Source organism: Phyllosticta capitalensis (genome assembly GCF_038381095.1).
Source record: "Phyllosticta capitalensis strain CBS 128856 chromosome Unknown BKA78scaffold_2, whole genome shotgun sequence".
In the NCBI taxonomy this organism is placed as follows: Eukaryota; Fungi; Ascomycota; class Dothideomycetes; order Botryosphaeriales; family Phyllostictaceae; genus Phyllosticta; species Phyllosticta capitalensis.
In genome coordinates this window covers 1,653,704-1,666,024 of record NW_027117440.1, presented here as the reverse complement: position 1 = coordinate 1,666,024, position 12,321 = coordinate 1,653,704, and the positions used below count along the sequence as shown (strand labels likewise).

The window sequence follows — 12,321 nt, the reverse complement described above, 5'->3', positions numbered from 1 at the left end:
GCTCTGCCTCTGCCAAATGAAGTCTAGAAAAGGTGATAATCAAGTCAAACAAAACCAAGCGACGCTAGAACTAGAAACCAAGAATGGAAGCCTCCCTTCCTTTTTGAATCCGATCCGCTCTCATCATGGCCGTGGGTATGCAAAACCGTCATCGCAAATCGAGATGTCATGTCGTAACCGCGGACAAGAAAAAACAAAAGCCAGAAAATGTCGTCTCCAGAATGTGTAATGCGCAGAAGACCCCCCAAAATGTCCCCAAGTCGTGGAAGAGAAACAGAAAAACAACCGTTCATGACCGCAGCAAAGGATGCATGGCCCAGCTCTTCCCGACGACGCTGCCGCAGCCGTCATCATGGCAGCCCCCTCTATCATGGCGCCATATCCTGCCTCACCCGAGGCCTTCGCGTCTGCAACCCCTATCACCGCCTCTTTTGGCCAGACCCTTTCCACCTGCCCTTCCAACCTCCCGCAGGACGACTTCCATACCCCATCCTCGTTCTTTGACGACCACGAAAGCGCTCCAGCTCGCAAAATCCGTCCCGACTGTCCGCGCGCCGGGCCTTCGGCTCGGCATTCGCAGTTCGCGGCGTCCAGCCCAAACCCCAACCCAGCGCTTCCGGCACGGGAACACAAGTGCAACGACGCACGCATGTGGGCTGAGGAGCGCCACCATGCAGAACCCAAGCAGGGCGCCACGCGTGCGATGGCCAGAATAGAAATTGTCGTCTACGTTGTCTGCACGCTCCGCCCGCAGCTTGCATGGTGGCCCGAGTCGGATGTCCGGCATCGTGATAATGATGGGGCGAAAGGTCGTATCCAAATCCGAACTCTTTTGCTTTTCTTGAGGGCCGACCAAGCAAGCGCCGAGGATGGTGGGTTGGTTGTTGATCCAGGAAATTGTCATGTTGGATGACGGCTGAACGAGACTATCGTTGTCGGTCGTTGTCGAAGCTCAATCCGGAGGCGTGGTGGAAACGCGGAAGAAGTGGTTGTCGGCTGTCCCGTAACCCACTCAAATCCCCCCTTTTTTGCTTTCAATTCTAATCCCCCCTTCCCGTTCGTCCGAGGGGCGTCTCCAGTCCCCCTTGCCGTTGATTCCAACGTCTTCATCCGGCTCCATGCTCTTTCAAATCCCCTGCTCCCTCTTGCTGCTCCCTCCTCTCTCCCCCTCCCCGGACAAGAATCAAATACCTGGCTGATTCTGCCAACAGTCACCGTCCGGTCCCGGAGCAGCGTTGATCTCGACTAAGCCAGAGCGGAGGAAGACCGCAGTGGCTCAGCCGATACCACCGGCAACCCGCGAGCACGGACGGCACGGTTGTTTGAGTCGTGAGACCCAGTTAAACAAATAATATTTCCAATACTCTTCACTCTTTCGCTTCTCTTGTTCGTTTGTGATGACGAGGTGCCTTGCTCTCGTCCCCGCCCTTTCTTTCGACACTCTGGATCCTTCTTTCGCGAGCCCCCAGTCCAACCTGTTTCGGAAAAGGGAAGTGCAAGAAAGCAAGAGGCGAGAGAGGGGCGGGGAAAGGCGAAGCGACCATCGATCCGGCAGGAGAGGAAGAGCAAAGAAGAGGAGGGGGGAGAGAGACGAGGGGAGGGAGCACAAGCCGAAGACCCTCCACGAACCAACAAGATGCTCCCCTACCCAACTAGTCAACCCCCACTTTCATCCCTACCCACGAGGGCAGAGACCAAAGGCTCTTCCCGCTCCCACCGCTGAGGTCTAAATAATCAAAATTCAGCTTGTGCGCACGCTCGACGCAGGAACCAAAAGCGGACAGTGTAGGTGTATGATGAGGGATTCGTCCGTCCGATCGACGTGTCGGCACGATGGACGTTGTTGTCGTTGATAGGTAGGCTGTCCGGAATGAATTTCCCAAATGCGTATTTCGTCCTCCTCTTGTTATCCCCTCGATGGAGGACGCGCTGGCTGGCGGGCGCAAAGTGTCGCTTGCTTGTAGGATGTGTTGCACGTGCTCAGTCATTTCTTCCAATTGCCTTCTCACCAGCCGTCTGGTCCGTCCGACTATCACCTCTTGACCGGGGCCTCCTCTCGGCTCGGTCCGCCCCGGTGGTTCCGGACCACTGGCTCCCGCCATCCCCATTTGCATCACAGTACGAGACGGTAGTGGATGAGCGAGAAGTCAGTCCGGCTGAGTGATAGAACCAGACGGCTTGGTCTATAATTCAGACAATACCTGGTGATGCCAAAGAAAAAAAGAAAAAAGAAAGAGAAAAGAGAAAAGAGAAAAAAAGATTGGCGCAGAGGCGGCGAAGTAATGCTGCAGTCGTGGTGGAGGCCGTCGTGGCGACGACGACCCCGTTGAGATTGCGTGGGGGATGGAAAATTCGAGGCGAAAAGAAAAGTTCGACCGATCGCCTCGTCAATTGGCTGGTACCTCGGCCTTGGTGTCCGGCGCCGCGATGGGAAAAATTGTCGTGTCCGTGAATTCCTCCCTGTGATTGGTCCGGGCGTCGACCAGGGGTGTTTCCAGATGGTTCATTCTGGCGTCAGAGGGTGGCAAATACCCGACGCAAAGGTGCCAACCTCAGTTTCAGCGCAGACGCTGTTCTGATTTGGACACCCCAAGACACCCCCAGTATCGATCGATAACGTTTGGCGTGCGACGTGCCACGTGGGATCTGCTACTGTGGCGACAGCGAGCCCGCAGGCGACTTGAAGCACTATCAATTACCCGACATGGAAACTGCCCGCGTCTTGAGGTCTGAATTTGTGCCGGTCGACCGCGAAAAGTGGATGCTTTCCAGATGTTCGAGCCAGAGACCACGGCAAGCGAAAAATCCCCCCCAGTCGCAAACTTCGAGCATTTCATGTGTGCCTGAATTGAATCTTCTTTTTGATGCAGTCTTGAACCTTCTGTTTCCGCCTTCTCGTAATCGTTAAACCCATGAGATTTGTCGAAGATGTCTCATGTTGAGCAGCAAAAACTGCTGTACCTGTCGTGCTAGACCTTAATCCGAATCAAAGTCCTGTAGCTGCTTCATTTCCAATAACTGAAAGTTGATGCAAAAGCGCCGAATTGAATGACGACTCCCGTCTTGCTATACCTGGTTCCCTCACCGCAGGTTCCAGCTCACCTTCTCGTAACCGCGAATCATCTGGATGAAATGCGTAATGTAGTTTTTTTTTTCTTTCAAAATCGATTGAACCAAAGAAAAGATTCTGAGGTCTCGACCGAGACCTTCCGCTATACCTGAACGACCTTGCTCACTAGGTTGATTCTGCCATGTAGATACTACGGTGGATACTCCTTGCCACCAGGAGGCGCAGGATCTGCGTCTCGCGCCATCTCGCCGGCACGAAGGAGAACTGCCAAAGAGCTCTGCCGAGTATCGTGCGGCTGAGACTGTTGCGAAGGCGGGGGAAATGCAGCCGGTGGTTTCGGTGGCGGAGGAGCACCGATAGTTGTTTGTCGCGGGGCGTCAAGTGGCGAATGTACGATTGCAAGAGATGAGGGAATTGGTTGTGGTAGGACACGATGCGCTTTCTGAACATCTGGAAGTGGTAATAAGGTTGTTTGTGGGGGAGGCAAGGACGGATTGCTGTTGTTGGGAGGGTAACCACCAACACTACCACCACCACTCTCGGACGATAAAGTGGTGGCGGTGGTGTCGTCGTGCACCAAGGAGGGCAACGACGAGGACTCGCGGCGGATACGTCGCGAAGAGGGATCCCGGTCGCCGGGAGCGGACCCTGCGTAGACTGAGGTCAATGACGGAGCGGTTCCTCGAGGGAACGCGTAGTTATGTAAAGATGAATAAGGAGCTTCCTGGGGCCTGTCGCGCACTTCAGGTTGCGTGGGAGTGGAGGGGTGCGAATATTCTGGTTCTTTGAACACAGTTGCTGAGGTGGGAGACGCCGACATGGGAGAATAATGTCCGGCCAGGCCTGGAGATCCTATACCTGAATGACTGAAACCTGCAGGTGACGTCGACTTGGACGCAAGCTGCCGTCCACCGGGGCGTGGGTGTGGGCCAGGCGGTGGGCTGGATCCGGAGCGACGATGCAATAACGTGCTCTGGGTGAAATAGGCGTCGCTGTCCCTTCTTCTGGCGGATTTGTCGAAAAGCTCATTACTGGTGCTGCGTGCTGGTTTTGTGTTGTCGTCCGCCTTGGGGCGCTTTAATTCTAAAGTCCAGTCAGCAGCAGCTCAATCGTTCAGTCATGCGGACTGACCGGTACTTGACTGGGGCAGGCTATGTTTTGCCTTGAAGTCGGCAAGGTACTCTTGATATTTGGCGTACTCGGGAGTCTTTTTGTACTCGGAGAGCTCCGCATAGTACTTTTCCTTGGCGGTTGCAGCTTGGCGCTCGCATGCTTCTCGCGAGTTAGGGGAAAGAGTCTGCCACCTCTCGCCTACCAACTTGGCAATCTCCGTGAAGGTAAGCTCTTGCCCCTTCAAAGTTTCTCTCATTTCTTCGAATCCATCAGTGAGATGCTTCTACGCCAACTGCGCAGGGTACTCACGGTTTGAGAATATGACGTAAGCCGATGCCGGACGCTCAGGAGCATTTTCGTCCGGTTTGGGGTGGCGACGATATTTGCGTTTTGGATTGTTTCCCGTATTGTTGGAGGGAGGGTTTGCGCGTTTGGTGCCTGATTTTGATTCAGATGCTGAATCATCGCTGCGATATGAACCATCCACACTCGAGGCTGCTTGCAAATGTGGTAACGGACGGTCGAGTCGCTCTAATGGAATACCTCGTGTCTCGGCAATGGCGCGTTGAAGCTTCTGCAATAGTTTTAGCCCTGATCTTGCAAAAAATCGGTACCAACGAATTTAGTAATGTTTGAGCACTTACTCTGCGGTGACCAAGTTTAACATTCAGAGAGTCTCTGCACGAAATTGGTAAGCAAGCGAGGCAACGACTGACAGGAGACAATCTTACAGATCGGACTCTCTGATGTCCAAGACGGTCTCCCACGTGTCGAACCCCTCGGTGACAAAGATCTCAAAGTACTGCGTCAGGCCCAGTTGCTCCAATTTCTGTCTCAGGTCGGTCATGAAGGAAAGTAGAGTTTTTGGCGGATCAATTAGTGAAGATGTCGATTTTCTCAGCCTTGGTGCGGCGAACTCCGCGCCGCAACCACGCGCACGTGCGCTGAAGAAATTTGGGCGTGCGACTGCCACGCCGAATCCAGGATAAGATTGGACCACGGCAAACAGCTTTCTGCAGCTTTGGATTTGGCGGCCGGAGTCCCAGATGCGCCCTTGGATGCGTGTAGTGGTGATGTGGAAAAAAGTCGGAACCGGTATGAGCGCGGCGGCCCGGGTCTAGCCTCGAACGCTCGAACACCACCTGGAAAAAAAATAAGGTAGACCAAAAAGGTACAAGAGAGCAAATGGTGCAGAGGCAAAGACGCTAGCAGCGAAGAGAATGGCTCGTATGAAGAATGCAGGAAGAGCTCAGTCCATAAGCAGTGACAGTGTCGAAAATATTGGAGCTGGTGTTATGCAACCGTTGTAGAGTAGACGGCGAGCTGACTCAACCGGGGTGGCAGGAGCGGACTGCGCGCAAAGTTGAATACTGGCTGGCCGTCAAGATAGGACCGATGGGCACCGCGAAGTGAACAAAAGCGGAGCATTGATGAAGGCGTAGAAGTGGACGAGAAAGTTGTCCCAGGCGATGAGGCTTGTCCAGTCCGGAGCAGCAGGGGAGACGGCGTCGCCTCCGAGGAAGTAATGCTAGCCCGACACGTCCAGTAGGGCAAAGTCGGCAGAGAAGACTGGATACCAGACCATGGGCGGGCTCCAGTCGGCAACGGTCTTGGTTGGGAGGAAAGTCGGACTAGGAGGCGTGAGGTAGCATGGACATGGAGTCGGGCGGGGGAGCGCGTCGAGGTCGTGATGATGGTAGTGGTGGCGGCGGCGGCAGTTGTGAGGTTGATGAAGAGTCGAACAGAGAGCGAGAGAGCTCAGCAGCAGCACGCGTTGTGTGGACCGGGGCAGCGGGCGCATCGGGGCCACACAAACGACACCAAATAATGCTGGTCCAGGCACCTGGTGGACGTTGGTGTGCAGGTGCAGGTGGGCATTGACGACCTGAGGTAAGTCAAGACGATCAATTACTCGCCGGGGAGGCAGCCGAAATCGACTGTGAGGCGTGAGATCGCACTTTTGCACGCACGCACCCACACCGCTAGCTATAAGCCCAGCCGACCTGGTTCAAAGCCGATGACGGCATGCCGCGCTCCAACGCCAGTCAAGTTTAAAATGCCGAACAGTGGCGACTCGAAAAAACACCATATGCGAAAGCCTTGAAGTCACAATCGAGATCAGGGAGCTGCATGAACCACCAACCTGGCCTCTGCCCCTGCCCCTGGTCGCGGTACGGCCATGGCCCTGGCTACGTCTTTTGCTTGGCCTTGAGTTGACACTTACTGCCTTTACAACTTGCACCATTATGATGAAAAAGATGGAGAGTCACAAGATAGTCCTTACACTCCTTAGGCCGTCATCTTACTTCGTTCTCTGCGCGCAGCGACAGCCTCCCTCTGCCCTCTGTTGCCGCTTTGGGTAGCGTGCCGAGAGGCCATCTTCGATCCATGTCGGCACCAGCAGGGACAAGGCCTCCACCACAATTCGCGTCCAACACTAGAAATCGTCCACGGTAGGTAGAAACGTCGACCGGAATTGTGCGGCATCGTCGTCTCCCTCTGTGAAATTTGCTGTCTGGACTGTCGCGACCAAACATGCTTGATCCAACGCAGAGCCGCTACATGTCGAATGGCTAACCTAAGCCTATGCACGATAAGCATCAGAGCAACCCGCTGATGTAGTTCTGACCCTGTCGCCCGAGTGAATTGGAAAGAAAACGACGGATGCGGCACACAAGCTCATGGACAATGGAAAATCCGAGTCTCTGACAGTTTACTTGAGGACACGGAGAGGTCCGCTCCGCTCACCAGTCATGCCGTGCCGCCCCATTGGGACATCAGACGCCCTTGCCGTCAAACTGCACCTTTACCGGAGACTTTTCTTTCGACGTTACAACTTCTCCTGTGCTCAAGACCACGTCCACATGCCTCCGCCCGCCTACTACATCCGCCAGCGGCTTCATGCCGCTCCGCTTGGAACCGCCTTGCCTAAACCCCTTCGTATTCCCGGATCAGGCGCTGCGCGACTGGTTGACTTACTCATTGACTTTGGCACCACTTCTGGAGCATTTGCAGCGGAGACGCTTCCGAAATACCACCGCTCTCGGTAACGTCTCTTTCATTAATGGGCAGCTCAAGCCATGCGAAACAACGAGCGAACCAGAAGTTGAGTGGCATTTTTTCGAAGCTCGCGTCTCGACAATCGTCTTACTTTGCGCTCGGCAGCTATCCGGATCTTGCTTTTTTGATCATGCTGCCAAGTCAGCTGAAGCCGCTGCCGTCATAACAAACTTTAAGCCCGTCTGAATTCTTCCACCCGGGCTTCTTCTCAGACACCATTCGCCAGATTTTTGAGCCGCACAGCCCCTCCACGGCGATTTCGAGTCTGCGATCATGGGAAAATGGTCAGTCTTTTGCTTTTTCTCGATCTCTGCATTGTCTGCATGGCGATTTCGAGGCAGGACCAAGGTTTCGTACGGCCATGTTGGATCCCTGCCACAGAGTCATTCCAGAGCGTTGGTCAGACCTTTCGAGTCATGAGAGCTGTAGGTATAGCGTGATTCTGTCTTCCATCAGCAGGCTGCCTCGCTGCCATCTGCTCCAGATCGTCATGTCCAACGGGCCAGTAGCCGTGCTTCTGCATCAGCACACCTATTCCCCACGCATGGACCTGAACACCCACCGTCAAGCTCGGCAAATACGACAATCATCCATCTACCCCGGCGCCAGCTCCGTGATACTTTGCATTTCTAGAGAGCAAATCACCCGCATCAATTAAAGAAGCTTGGTCGACTGGAATCCACGCTGCCAACAAAAAGGTCCGAAGAGCTGTCCAGGGACGTATCGCAAGGGACGCCAGAATAAACCAACCATGCGGTAGATTGAGCTTGAAACCATGAGATTGGCGTGCACGGGCAAGGTTTCGATCACTAAATACTTGATGCTGGCAACATCCTGTGACTGCCAAGTTAGTGGTCAAGGCCGGTCAGGTACGCGTAGACCACCAGTCGTCTGTTTCTACGGGATTCGCCTATGAGCTCACGACCTTCCCAACGGAGTCAACAAACACCGATGCAGACTGATGCTCGAGGATCATTGCAGCTCTCTCTGACTCTGTCCAAATCGCCCGAGAAGTTCCACTAGGTCTTGACGTAAAGAAACGAGAAGACACATTCTGACAACGATTCCTAGTGACGCTCTTCATGCACCTTGCAGCCAGCAAGCGAAAAGAGCTTTCAACCATGTCAAAAGACCTCTACGGAAAATACGACAGACCGCATCGTTGTCCAAAGCGAATGCCACGACGTCTGCGACTACTGGTCTGCCGGACAGCAATGCATCAAGACACGAATTCACCCAAGCCTATCATTACAGCAAGAGCATCAACAGACGGCAACATTGACCAACCCAAACAACTTCAGCCTCGAAATCGTGCCTCAGAACAACAAAAAACCATGACAACCCGAAATTAAGGACTGTCCAGTCAGGTTCGCGAACACGAACAAGTCTGACATCAAATGCCGGAATTCCTCGCTACCAGCAACACTGAGCCAGGCAACATTTATGCGTGCTCGCGGCAGCCCAAAACATTGTTTCTCTCCAGCAGAAAAGGGGCAGGAACCTGAAGCAGAAATCCCGAGCCCCGTCTTCTCCCGATTATCCAGTGTGACTGGTGTATCATCTTTATCCGTGAGAAGAGGCGTACCTGACGCGTTGAAGCGATGGCGAATGGTAGTAGAGCCCAATGAGGTCGCCTAAATGTCTCTTTCTAATAGTTGAGCTTACAAGCGAGGAGAACATCATGGGCCAAGGGTTGAAAATGTCCTCTGGGCTGCTGCATGACCAGAATAAGCCCATCTGGATCCTCTTGGATTGTCCTGCGTAGCCGAGAAGCATGCTACTTTGCGGACATATCGGGCTCAAGTCAGTTTCAAGTGCAGCGGAATGGCAGGACTTAGAGAAAAGCAGATTGGTGTACCTGAAGAGAAACAGCAAATCTGATTCTATCGTTGGCAAGACTGGGCCTCTTGGCTTGCATTAAAAGGAGAAAAGTGTCTGAGAGATTCGCTGCAATTGTTTTTACACCAGTCACGCCATGCCAATGACATACCAAGAAAATACATGATACCAGACTTGAATATAGGGCGGTTGTTTATGCACAACGTGGTATCAGTTTACTCCCTGTTCGCCGCCGCCCGCTTCTTTGCCCTGACCTCTGCGCGTCTTCTCTCACCACCATCAACCTTGTGTCCTCTCCTGTCCTCCCAGAGACCCTCCTTGACCTTGATTTGCCCCAGCGTGCCGTTGGAGCCCTTGACAAGCTCCACACCAGTCCCCCTAATCTTGCCCGCACCCATCACCTTCAAAGACTTCATCGGTGTCGTTGCCGTCGTCTTCGAGTCAGGTTTGGTAGAGACGATGATCTTCTTGCGGCCGGCGTTGGTGTTGACGGTAGCGAGCTGGCCCACGAATTTGGGCGCCTCCTCCTGCTTCTGTAGCCGGGCGAAAGCACTCAGGCGGGGACGAAGCTTTCTAAACAATGGCAATTCCCTCCTCGCAGCTGCTTTGGCGTTGTCTGGCAATTTCTTGACCGGCTTCTCAACGACCTTGATCTGCGCAACGCCGTCCTTTGCCCATTTCGCGTCACCGCCGACGCCGTACTCGCCGTTGCGGAACTTCTCGCGCCAATTCATAATGTAGCGGCGGCTGCGCGCCGGCTCGACACCTGCTTCACGCATTTGCTCCGATGTCATGCTGAAGAGGTCTTTCCACGTTGGTATCTTGTCGGCATGTTGGCTGACCTTACGGCCGATCAAAGTCAAGAATGTGGACACGTCCGGGACGAAGGCTGTCGGCTCAGGAACTGGCCTCTCGCGGTACTTCATGTGGAGGGAGCGCAGGCATTGTGTCGTCGTCGAGGTGACTCGTGCGGGTTGGAAGAGCTGTGGCCGGCGGATCATGGTGGGCGCGTGTGGTGTTTGTGGACTGTCTCATTAAGATTGATTAGCATTGAGAACTAGAGCGATGGTGAAAAGTGCTACCTGAATGTCCTGCCCAGATGCAATGGTGCCCTAGGCGCGAAATTGGGAGCGGTGGTCTGCGGAGCGCAGTTGGTGATGCCGGTGGAGGTGCGCTCCGCGGCAACTTTTCGTCGGCGAACGACTCGCCGAAACATCCAACCTCCTGCCCTCCTAGCTAACGAAGATACCCATCAACACCGACACTCGTCTGTGTCGCAGAAGCGCGCCAAATGCCAACTTCTCCGAGAACGAGGTAGTCCATGCCCGGTCGAGCTCCCATTCTCGGGCGTCTACAGCAAACGCAAGCGTCTTGGTCACCCGAGCCCAAGTGAAGCTCCACTATTGCGGAGGCGTCCCGAGTACGCTCACTACCGCGATTGACTGTCCAAAGCCACAACGCGCAATAAACGACTTTGTGTCCCATTTCTAGGGACTCATTGTCACCTACGCGGCTCATCATGGCAGTCTCTCCGGCGAACCCATACCAGGCCTCTGCCAATAGTGATATTACCACTGCCAAAGCGAAAGCGCTTACGGTCCTTCACAATGCGAAGAAAGCAGCATCACCTCGGACTGCAAGCTCTTCAGCGGCAGATGCGCCCCAAGATCTCTCCGAAGCATTGAACCAAGAGGTCAAGAACAGATATAAAAAGAGTGCGCACCCTCATCTGGCGCCCGCTTGTCCTGCTAGCTGACGCTCCTCCGGACAGCCACGAAGCTTGGTGAAGGTACATACGCCATCGTGTTTAAGGGTGAAGTGGTGGACAAACCTGGCACATTCGTCGCCATCAAGAAGATCAAGATCAATGCCGAGTTCAAGGATGGCATCGCCATGGACGCTATCCGCGAAATCAAGCATCTGCAGGAGCTGTCGCACCCCAACATCATCAAGCTGCACGCTGTCTACAGCTCCAAGTCGCAGAACCTCAACATCGTGCTCGAACTCCTCCCGCTCGGCGATCTCGAAGACCTCATGCGCGCAAGCGACAGCGTCACATACGGTGCAGCAGACGTCAAGGCATGGATGGGCATGGTTTGTCGAGGGATCTGGTGGTGCCACGCCAACTTCGTCCTGCACCGCGATATCAAGCTCAACAACTTGCTCATTGCGGCAGACGGGTCTGTCAAGATTGCCGATTTCGGTCTTGCGCGCACCTTTGCAGACCCATACACCGAGATGACCTTCAACGTGATTACGCGCTGGTACCGGCCGCCCGAGCTGCTCTACCGCGCTCGCCACTATTCGGGAGCCGTCGACATCTGGTCCGTCGGCGTCGTCTTCGCCGAGCTCGTCCTCCGCCGCTTCTGGCTGCCCGGTGACACGGACTTGGGCCAGCTCCAACTCATCTGCGACACATTCGGCACGCCCACCGAGGATAACTGGCCGGGCGTGTCGAAGCTGGAGGGCTACATAAAACCGGGAGAAGGAGAGGTCAAGCGCGGCCTTCCCCGCGACTACTGGGACACGAGCTTCGGCCTCATCGGTCCGCTGGGCATCTCGCTGCTGCGCTCGATGCTGGCGCTGAACCCGCACAAGCGCCTCACGGCAAAGCAGGTCCTCGAGCATGCGTGGTGGACGGCGGATCCGAGACCGACGCCCAAGGACCAGCTGCCCAATCCCAAAAAGAACAAGATCGAGGGTGAGCAGAAGATGGGTGAGGATCTCAAGAGGAGGGGTGGCGAGCTGCCAGGTGAGGATAGCAGGCCTCCGGACAAGGTGGCTCGCAAGTTGGACTTTGGCGGCGTCTTGAAGAAATGAAGGAAATTTGACAATCTTGGTCAATCACATGAGTCCCTGCAGAGAGGGCTGCAGGAAGAGCAACTCGTGAGTCTTGCAAAAGCAAATGGCATCATGAGGTATCATTATCGAAGCACCAAAGCGATGCTTGGTTGCACGCTTTTCCGAGACGAAATCTCACATGGGCGGTCTTGGAACCCAGCTCGCCCCGGAGAGGACGACGTGCACGTTGCTCATCCTATCCCAATATGATGAGCTTGGGATAGAGCTGCATCATGTTGAGTTCTTGGGATGGCCCAAAAGGGAACGACAAAGCCCAAATAGAAGGGGAGAGGCAGGAAGAGCTCGAACGTCATTGGAGGCGAAGATGGAATCTCTGATTGCATAAACCATCCTCTGCTCTGGATGCAGAGAATAGTTTTGGGGCTTAGGAAGAGTTG

General features: G+C 54.5%; 4 protein-coding genes across 4 annotated transcripts; 2 read left to right on the top strand and 2 right to left on the bottom strand.

The window, feature by feature from the left end:
- Positions 1 to 307: 307 nt before the first annotated feature.
- BKA78DRAFT_292550 (uncharacterized protein) lies at positions 308 to 913 on the top strand (the record flags this gene model as incomplete). The annotated part of the gene is made up of 1 exon (XM_066886070.1): positions 308 to 913. The coding sequence occupies one exon, from the start codon at positions 308 to 310 to the stop codon at positions 911 to 913; it is 606 nt and encodes a 201-aa protein (XP_066747801.1).
- A 2,135-nt stretch (positions 914 to 3,048) lies between these two features.
- BKA78DRAFT_77264 (uncharacterized protein) lies at positions 3,049 to 5,370 on the bottom strand. Its single transcript, XM_066893738.1, has 5 exons — positions 4,915 to 5,370; positions 4,828 to 4,861; positions 4,493 to 4,757; positions 4,202 to 4,441; positions 3,049 to 4,153 (listed from the first exon to the last, which is right to left on the bottom strand). The coding sequence occupies exons 1-5, from the start codon at positions 5,028 to 5,030 to the stop codon at positions 3,261 to 3,263; spliced, it is 1,548 nt and encodes a 515-aa protein (XP_066747800.1). The 5' UTR covers positions 5,031 to 5,370; the 3' UTR covers positions 3,049 to 3,260.
- A 3,788-nt stretch (positions 5,371 to 9,158) lies between these two features.
- BKA78DRAFT_77243 (mitochondrial 37S ribosomal protein mS41) lies at positions 9,159 to 10,262 on the bottom strand. The gene is made up of 2 exons (XM_066893737.1): positions 10,165 to 10,262; positions 9,159 to 10,112 (listed from the first exon to the last, which is right to left on the bottom strand). Exon 2 carries the CDS (start codon positions 10,081 to 10,083, stop codon positions 9,298 to 9,300), a length of 786 nt encoding a protein of 261 aa, XP_066747799.1. The 5' UTR covers positions 10,084 to 10,112; positions 10,165 to 10,262; the 3' UTR covers positions 9,159 to 9,297.
- Positions 10,263 to 10,601: 339 nt separating this feature from the next.
- Positions 10,602 to 11,902, top strand: BKA78DRAFT_329923 (protein kinase; the record flags this gene model as incomplete). Its single annotated transcript, XM_066889715.1, has 2 exons — positions 10,602 to 10,797; positions 10,854 to 11,902. The coding sequence occupies 2 exons, from the start codon at positions 10,602 to 10,604 to the stop codon at positions 11,900 to 11,902; spliced, it is 1,245 nt and encodes a 414-aa protein (XP_066747798.1).
- Between the last annotated feature and the right edge of the window lie 419 nt (positions 11,903 to 12,321).